At 33.9% G+C, this 9,976-nt stretch overlaps 1 protein-coding gene across 1 annotated transcript; it reads right to left on the bottom strand.

Moving 5' to 3' along the window:
- Window positions 1-593: 593 nt before the first annotated feature.
- Window positions 594-4,293, bottom strand: LOC113322661. Its single transcript, XM_026570792.1, has 7 exons — window positions 3,625-4,293; window positions 3,267-3,392; window positions 3,042-3,165; window positions 2,542-2,792; window positions 1,554-1,655; window positions 1,211-1,437; window positions 594-1,106 (listed from the first exon to the last, which is right to left on the bottom strand). The coding sequence occupies exons 1-7, from the start codon at window positions 4,276-4,278 to the stop codon at window positions 1,103-1,105; spliced, it is 1,488 nt and encodes a 495-aa protein (XP_026426577.1). The 5' UTR covers window positions 4,279-4,293; the 3' UTR covers window positions 594-1,102.
- Window positions 4,294-9,976: the final 5,683 nt, after the last annotated feature.

Raw genomic sequence — 9,976 nt, forward strand, 5'->3', positions numbered from 1 at the left:
ATTACTGATATGAGGAGTGAAATACCTTCAAACAAACTATTTTTTAAAGCCCAATCATATAAGATGCACTTGACAGCCACGATCAACTAATTTAAGTGTCTCTGTTACGCAAGATAATCTATTTCCTCTTGTTCCATATAATCCACCAAAAAGGGAAATGAAGCATACCCTAAACATTTTTGATCATCTTCCTGCCTTTCTTATTTCTCCATTCCCAAATGGTCGACTCCACACAACCAGGGAAGGTCCAACTCAAACCAACGTTATCAAGAAAAAAATTCCATATTTTGGCGGTCTCTTTGCCAATGTATAAACAGATGAAAAAAACAAACAAACTGTGTTAGGGAAGGGAGGGATCCAGGTTGTTGACTCCTTCGTAATGTTTGAGCATTGGACGGCGATTTTGGTGTTTGCAGGACAGTGAGATCGAGAGGAGCAATGATGAAGGAGAGATGCTTGCAGCCATTGATGCCTGGAATTGAGACCTATCTTAGATGAAGCTCGTACTCTGACAAATACCATGGACTCTTTCTTGGGCTTTCAATTTGCAGACAGAAGTGCAGACGGAGCAGCGGACTTATTAGCCAAAGAAGGAAGAAAATCAAATGCTTTAGTTTAGGAAGGATTCTCCTCCTCTGTTTTTAATTCCTCAACTTTTGATTCTGTTAAGTCTTTTGTTGTACCCAGACAGAACAATGTTGTACACACAGGAGAAACTAATCTCTCGGATTCAGTCATCACAAGAACCACCATTCCGGTGAACATCTCTTCTGAGACTGAATCACAGAATTAGTTGATCCTTGATAGGGCGAGGAACTGAGGAGTGTTAACATCCACAATCCTTTACAAACTGTTGTTTCTTTTCCTTGGTTAATGGATTATTTTCTTATCAAACTACTCAATTTACATCTCCCATTTACTCCTACTGAACGCCCTATTTCTTTAGTAAGAACAAGCCAACCAAAAACTAAAGCTCCCCTCACCTAAATAAAGCTGCCCTTCTAATCGACCTCTCATTGTGTCTAAGATAATCCTATAACAGCAATTAGCTTCTTCACGTTGTTCTTTCATCTTATCTTCCAGTGAGTACTCCAGTCCAGGGTCAACTGCAAAATATCCAAAATCATTTATCACATGACCTCATGGAGGCATATAATCAATTTTCTAGACCTCGTTTAACATCCGAGAAAATGAATTTAAAACTGGATACCTTTGAAATGATTTACCAACTTCTGCGATGGTAAAATCTGCATCCCAATCGTGCACTGTCTGTTCTGTCTCAGTTTCACCATCAACCAGTGGATTCAGAGATCCAAAACCATCAGCATCTAAATTTTGAGCTTCTGACCCAAATTCTGCCTGGTCAGTGAAGTCAGGCATCGACGCTGTCTTCCTTCTCTTTGAAGAAGGTCTCCTTCGTGTCGAAGGATTTGAAGGCTACAAAACAATACACGTACATACAAATAATAACCAATCAGCAGGTAAATTTCATCTGGAATTCTATCTGACATGAAATTCTTTAAGGTGCCCACTGATGTGTCTGAAAGAATTACCTTCAGCCTCTTTGGGCGTATTCGGCCAGTTCCTGTCTCCAGATAACGAAGGACGCCAACCTTCGACCAAAATTTGCGGCCCTTTTCTGGATCGGTGTAAACCTAAAGAGCAAAATAGATAATGTGGACAAACAAGAAAAAGAAAAAAATGCGATCAGCCGAATGGGCATAAGAATCACACAGCTATGATGACCCAAGATGATAAGCAAGGGTGGCCGCATTAAGAATCAAACGAAGGAAAGGAATGTGTGTGATAGAGAAAGAAAGTCCGAGGAATTTGAAAGAATACGCTACACAAAAGTTGCTTCCTTATTATGTTTCTTTTTCTTTTTCTAGAATGCACCATTAGTGAGATAGTCTTAGACGTATTTTAAGGAAAGATTCTGTTTCTCATTTGAAAAAAGAGTACTATGTAAAACTTGAATTCTCAAAGAGGGATGAAGTGAGAACTGTTGAAAATGGAAGAAACATAAAGAATCTCATGCAATTTATCTCTGCCCATGAAAAATCTTACATGTGCTAGTAGTGCTACACTTTGAATATCTAGAAGTAGGAAGTGAGACATGATGGAAAGTATGTAAAGTGATACTGAAAGGAAGGAAATGGAAGTATGGCACAATAGACTTGTCTTCTAGAAATCCATGTGATGTTAATTTCATGAAAAATCAACACCAAGTGTGGTGTTAACTTTTGTTTGACCCTTCAAAAACGGAGAACTTACTTAACAAAACAGGACACCCAAACTTTTTTTTTTTTTTGACAACCCAAGGAAAAGAGAAAACCAAATAGTCAAAAACAAAACCATAATGTGGCCTTAAAAGCAGACGTGTTTGTTGCACAAAATGCTTTGAAAACATACCCTTATTATGAATTGGTTATGAATATGCAAACATGATCAAGAAGAGATGGAACAACCCGAGGACATGATCTAAATGAAGATGGAAGAATCTCATAAAACAAGGAAATTAGAGATGAATAATCAGATTACCACATCAATCATTCCAGCAGAAGCACCATTTTGCCGGACTTTACGCTCCATTTTCCAACCCTGTGGCAACCATTCAGGCAGATCTGCGCCTTCAATCACCCCTAATTTCAAACTAGTTCCCACAGCACCACTCCTCCGCCACGACTTTACAGAATTGGACTTAGCTAAAGATTCAATCGCAACCGTAGGCGTTGCTGGTGTCTGTAAAACTCCATCCTCCATATTATCGGGTTTATCTTTATCTTCATAATCTGGAGTTGCAGAGACAGAATTGGGATTAGAAAAGGATTCACATTTTTGAACAGTGAGATAACGGGACTCCATAAGGACTGGTCATTGCAGTCTTAGGAACATGGATATTTGAGTTAATCAGTTATGAGTTGGTTACATTTGAGCTGCGGAACATTGGAGTAATGAAGTTTGTTGAACACAAAATAATAACTTCAACCTCGACAAATTGACCAAACCTCTACAGGAATCAAAAGACACGGTATCATTACCAGTAACTGGGTTCAGATTTCCTGATCCATTGGCATCTATACTTGAAACATACGGCTGGTTGTCGATGTAACTCTTTGACGTAGTAGCTCTTGCTTGTGTAGGAGTACTGTAGTTATCCGTGGGCTACAAGAGAGACATGCATACAAACAGAACAGTATCATTTACCAGACAAATCTTGTACGTAATTGTATCCGACAAGAAGTTCTACAAAAGTTAACTTGTACCTCAGCTAGAATTTGCTTTGCTCTCCTTTGATAGGATTTTCTCTTTCTTCGCGTTCCTGATTCCAGAAATAAAAGCACTTCACTTTTCGACCTAAACTGCCGACCTTTTTCTGGATCATAGTAGAACTGCACAAATAAAAAAGACACAACAACTAACCAAGCCTAAGTAAAGAAAATCAAAAAACGATCTAACAAGTAACCGCCAACCGTGCTACAACCACACAGCACATGGAAGTGACAGTACAAAAGAGCAATGGCATTGCAACAACCTAGGCAAATACTTTACTTACAAATTCAGCATAAATTTCAGAACTCTATCAAAAACATATACAAGAACGAGAAAACAGTAAAGTTTTACCGTCTCGACCATTCCAGTATTGACACCATTTTCCCTCTTTTTTCTCTCCAACTGCCATCCTTCTGGTAACCAGTCGGGTAGGTCGGGCCCTTCAATTAACCCTATTTTCACCTTACTCTCCTTCGTTCCTCTTTTCCGCGGCTTCTTTGAAGATTTAGACTTTGCTGTAGACTCGTTTGCAATCGGATCCGTAGACACTGTTATTGGCGTTTGTAAGTTTCCATCATCAACTGGATTATCCGTTTTGGGCATTGAATTTTCAGGGTGTTTAGTGGTTAAAGGAGTTGCATTGAGATTGAAAAAGGATTCATCAAAAAGAGGTGATTGAGTTTCCGTGCTGAGAGTATCTTTTAGAGTTTCTGAATTATTTTCCATGCTTTGCCCAAATTGAAAATCGAGGGTAACTGGATTATCTTCCATGTTTTGCCCAAATTGAAAATCTAGGGTTTCTCGAGAAGGTTTACGTGAGTTAATAGGCTCTGGAACGAAAGTTTCAGGTTGAGATCTTGAAAACGAAATCATATTTGATTGGAATTCCATGGATCCAAAGATCGACATTCCAAATAGAATCTCACCTCCAAGAGAGTTGCGGGCAGATCTTGCTGGGACTAAGAAGTGGAGCGGAGAATTTATCAGTGGCGGGACCTTAAGCATTTCTGGCCCCACAAACAGTTGATTTTGGCCTATCATTCTCCCAAATATTATTTGACCAATCACAATTTCCTAAAACTGTAAAATGTTATTCACAATTTAAGAAACAAATGTTATTTTTTTTCAAGCGCCTGAAGAATTATTTAGTTAGTAACGACGCTAGTAGTGGTTTTGGTAGCTTTATTTTTTATAGATTAGGCGTTGCTATTCAAAAAGGTGTTGGAGCCCAGCTTGTTGCTAGGTTACCAACCAAAAGCTTTGTATAATGATTAATTACAAACTGTAAATTAGAAACAAATATAAACAAATAAAACATTACCAAAATAAAATAAAATAAACTGTTCATCATGATTTCATCGTAAAATTAAATCAATCGTCAATCATCAATCATATGATTAAAAAAATATTCATAAAGAAAAAAAAACCAATGTCCATTTACAGTTTTAATAATAATATCCCCCTAATTACATCTCCAAACCACGGGTAAAAAAAATGATTGCAATTACACTTTCTATTGGTATTAAATACCTAAACAAAAACATAAACATGAACCTGAATAAAAGAAAAAAATAATTTACATCAACGATTAAAAGAAAATACCTGATTTGAGGGAGTCACGCGGTTTGTTAATCCTGCACAAATAAAAATAATACATAACCATTAGGAGTATGAATTCCAAGAAAAAAAATGATCCGCAGCAAAAAAAAGAGAAAAAAAATCATTAGGAAAAAAAAGAATCGTTGACATTAACAAAGAAGAAAAAGAAAAGGGAATATAATTTTGAAAGATATCAAAATAAATATGGATATCACAATAACAGGGAAGAAAATGATTTCCAATGGAAGAAAATATTGGAATATGATATTGAAATAAATTTGAATATAAAAATAAATGTGAATACGTATATTATTTCATACGAAGAAGTTTTTTTGTTCCGGATTTTTTTTGGGTTTATCACCTCTCTATTTAAGGTCCATGCGCATATGCGAAAATCCCATTTTTTTCCTGGGTTTTTTTTTTTTTTTTGCATTCAATATGGAAACTCACGGTCATTGATTGATTTATTGATTTATTTGATTCCAGGAAACATGTTTATTTTTATGATCATAGATTCCAGGCTACATCACGATAAGAAACTCAACACTTTTAAATCATGGTGAATCCATTGTTTTTTCTTGGGTTTTCTTGCGATGAAAGTCTTTATTGTTTCATTGATTTGATTTCAGAGACAAATTTATTTTTTGGATCGTCAACTCCAGGTTGCATCACGGTGAGAAAAACTCATCACTTTTAATCTACTATTCGTAATATCGCAAATTGACAACGTATATGTATCAAACATGATTTGAAGATCCTTTTGATTCCATACAGTGGGATCCAATTTACAAAATACATATTCAGGATTTGAAGATCCTTTTGATTCCATACAGTGGGATCCAATTTACAAATTACATATTTAAAATGATCTAAAAATAAGATAAGAATGTGATGCAAAACAGTGGGTCGAGTTCCTTGGTGATGGATGGGGGTGCCAACATTGAGAGTGGAGTGTGAAAGAGAAAAAATAGAGGTATTATATTATTTTTAAATTTTTTTAATCTGCATGCTTTGATATTTTGTGGGTTTATAAACATATTCGTTGTTTTTTACCCTTATGTATGATCCATGCTGCCTCCTAGAGTTTGAAGAATTCGATGAACAGAAAATGCAAAAGTATCAAGAGTACAACCTCCTAGAGTTTAGAGTACAACAGAAGTACGAGCTCATAAGGTTTGAAGAATATCAGACAATGGAAAAGGACTAGAACGGTGTGACTTTCAATGAGTTTATGAAGCTTAATTGAATACTACACAATTCAAATACGTTGCACTACGGACATACGAACTCTTTATTATTTTCTCTACCAGGATTGGTTTATTATTAGGTACGTATTTGTGTTGGTTTATTATTAGTTGGTTGGAAATTTATTTTGTTTAAGTTTAATGAATAAGTATTTTGGATTAAATGGACAAGATTATAACTAACACTCAATTTTCCATCTAACTTCTTGCATTGTTATACACGTTACATTTACTCATATACACTTACATCGAAATGGATTGCCAATATTGAACAGAGTATTCCAATTTCTTGAGTAACATTAGAAATGTAAAATGCAAAGACTCAATCTGTAATCGTCCCTATGATAGAAATTAGAATTCTGCATACAGGATATCAAAAAAAAATATCAATAGGGTGTTGAAAAACTTAAACAAACCCGTGTATCATAAGGACACTGCCATCCAAAATATCTTGCCTTTTTCAAATAAAAAAAATAATTTCTTTTTTCCTCTAGGTATTGTCTACATAATTTACATATATCTGTCCATCCAAAATATCTTGTCTTTTACAAAAATAAAAAAATTGAAGTATAAATCATCCAGAATATCTTGCCTTTCCAAAAAAAAAGAAAAAAAAAAAATTTTTTAGTAGGTGTTGCCCACGTAATTTACATATATAGGATAATATAATTACTTCCTCTTAACATATTAGGTATATATACTAAAAATATCTATTGCTAGGAAATAAATGCATATAAAATATTTATCGAAATTCTTATGCCAAAATTATAAATTCAGTTTTATCTATTTCTAGAAAAGTATAAATAACTATTCCATGTATTGAATAAACCATATATAACCCTTTTTCAAAAATTATTATACTATATATAAGTAGAACATGAGTGATACATCTTATGTATAAGTTCCTTACGGGTTTTCCAAAATTAATTTCGTTTTCTAAATATAACACAAGGTTAGTCATTTTCTTGTGAGATTTACCTTCTTGATCGTTTATTAAGCATGATCTGTTTAGATGTACCTTCTTTTCACATGATTTAATCATATCAATATCAATTCAATTCAATACAATATATAATCGATCTTTTAATAAGATGATGTGTTTTGAAGTTTTGAGGGAGTTAATCATATTAACGGCTTACCTTCCTTTCACATGATGTAATCATATCAATGGCTTATAATATATAGTCGATCGTTTAATAAGCATGATGTGTTTTAAAGTTTCCGCATGAGTTAATCATATTAATAACATACTGTTTATTGAACCACAGGTATGGAAGAAAATCAGTATTTGAGAAACATTTTAAGTACCATTAACGGAGGAGCTCAAGAAGTGATTACTTCTCGGACAAAGTCCTATCTATTTCTGTCCACTGAGAATGAGTTTCTCAATGCAGTAATCACAACCTCATAAGGAATAATTTGTTTAGATGAGATTTTGATTAATAATGAGGCTTCCTATGGGTCCTACAACTCTTATACCCTTAAATTTGTAAACTGGTCTTCTAAAAAAAATCTCTATACTCAGTCTAATAATGAGGTTTCTTCTGGGTCCTGGGCATTGATCCAAGGGATTCCTTTTTTTCAAACTATTGGTGCAAAACTAGGAGGTTTAATTCAGGTTTATCTATTCACGGCTAATGGCTGAGACATCTCTGTTATGAAACCCAAAGTTAAAGAACCACTTTTTGTTGGTTTTTCAAAGCTTCATATAAACTTCAAGACTTTTCCCTTCCCTCCTTCGGTCTCTCTTGTTGTTGATCAATCAGAAAACATGGACGGTAGAGATTATACCTTGGCCCACTTAGTTGTACGCAGCCAGGGATAGCAACAGCCTTGGAAACATTATGTGGACAAGCGTACAGAGCAGGGAAAATGAGAATGTTAGGGATTTACTTACAAAGATCAGGGCTGATTTTACTTGGAACGACAATACCACTAACCTTAATCTCTATATTTACAACACAATTACTGTCATTTGATATGTAAAAATAGAAATATTGCAGCCAACTGTGATACCCAATTGTTTATGTATGCATTGAATTTTCCGATACAAAGATTTTTACAAGCTCAAAGTAAAGTATGGGCAATGACATGGATTTCATTCTGGGTGTCAGCATTTCATATACATTAAGTTGGCGTTGTATCATGAAATGGCGTTTAGCCGGAGCAGCTGGGATTGTGCAGTAAAAGGTTTTGAGGCCGATCATGGCAATTGGGAGCACTAACCGTGGAAAGTACGGGCCAATAAAGAAACGAGACAACGAAGACTACCCATCGTAGGGTTATCAATCTTCCCATCGTACTTTACATGGTATGGGATTATTACCATATTAATTTAGATATTTGCTATTGTAAATTTCAATTGCTACATTTTCCAAAAAGAATTTCATGCAAAAAAAATGGCTTGCTTACCCTAAATAAGAATTAGGGTTTCTCAATTTGGATAAAAATGTGGAAACAAAATAAGATATCTTCATAATAAACCCATAATTTAGATAAAATATGGAAAATAAAAAAAATAATTACACCCTAATTATACTCTATGTATATAAGTATCACTACCTACACGCGGTAATCTATGATCGATTTTACTTCCTTTAGCCCAAAAAAATCCACATGATGAAGCAAGAAAATCTTCTGAAACGAGTATCACTACCTACACGCGATAATCAAAAAGAACAGCAAAAAATGACTAAAAACAACAAATTCACAAAAACAAGAACAAAAAAGACTTGCGGAACAATATGAAAAGGCAAAGTATATTTATCTCTACCTTGAAAAACTTCACAACAAAAGAGAAAAAACGAAGAAACATGCAAAGACCGCAAAGAAACCATAGACGAAAGGGATGTGAATCTTCGATTTGACAAGAATGGTATGGTTTTATTCAACCAACCAAAACAACTTTAATCATCTTCCATTTGATAAGAATGGTATTCTTAGATTTGATAAGAATACAACTAAAAAAAATAATAAAATTTTATTGCTACAAATAATTTTGGCCCTTTTTGGTTCATTTTATTTTTTGGCACACTTATTGGGATTACTTTGGTTTTTTTGCACACTTATTAGGATTATTTTATTGTTACTCCAGAATACTCCCACAAATTGGTAGATACTTCAAAAAAAAAAAGAATGAAGTAACACGAAAACCCCTTATCAAAAAAAAATTGATGATGACTATATAAAAAGAACATTCAATTTTTCATAAGCAATGAAAAGACCCGTGCATCGCACGGGTGACCAACTATTCTCTATATAAAAACAGAGTTTTTCAAGCGATGTGGTTAATCGGAGCTTCTGGTTGATTCTGGCCCCACCATAATATTTTTTTTTGGTAATTTTATAATAATTTTAGTTCACAATATATTTTCGACCAATCACAAAACGAATCACCTAAAATAACTAAATATAATAAAATCTATACCTTGCCAAAAATATTTAAAAAATCTAATACATTTAATCCTAACAATTAAATTGACAAACAAAATAAACAAAAAAAGATTGTACAAACAAAATTAAAATAAATTAACATCAAATAAAAAAATTGTTAATCACGATTTCATCACAAAATTAAATCAATCACAAAATCATAAGAAAAATGTCCAATGTCTGATTACAATTTTTGATAATTAAACTAATCTTAATTACAATTCCAAGCTATTAGTTAATATTAAAACTAACTCTAACTACGATTACATTTACAATTCGATAAAAGTATGAACTTTTATCAAAGTTTATAAATCAACATACATTGAGTTGTGAATGCTTACCGGATCAAAACGTGCTACCCGTTCTGTAAAAAAGCGATCATTAATCCTGTTCAATAGTTTGAAATAAAACCGTCAATAAAAAACATA

The sequence above is a fragment of the Papaver somniferum genome, chromosome 11 (assembly GCF_003573695.1).
Source record: "Papaver somniferum cultivar HN1 chromosome 11, ASM357369v1, whole genome shotgun sequence".
Classification (NCBI taxonomy): Eukaryota; Viridiplantae; Streptophyta; class Magnoliopsida; order Ranunculales; family Papaveraceae; genus Papaver; species Papaver somniferum.

What these genes read in the sequence shown, in the direction of transcription:
- LOC113322661 (XM_026570792.1), bottom strand. Translation starts at nt 4,278, where the DNA reads ATGCTTAAGGTCCCGCCACTGATAAATTCTCCGCTCCACTTCTTAGTC. An exon ending in CAAAGCAAATTCTAGCTGAG is followed by an intron (nt 3,166 to 3,266) that starts GTACAAGTTAAC and finishes TCTCTCTTGTAG; the next exon opens with CCCACGGATAACTACAGTAC. An exon ending in TACGCCCAAAGAGGCTGAAG is followed by an intron (nt 1,438 to 1,553) that starts GTAATTCTTTCA and finishes ATTGTTTTGTAG; the next exon opens with CCTTCAAATCCTTCGACACG.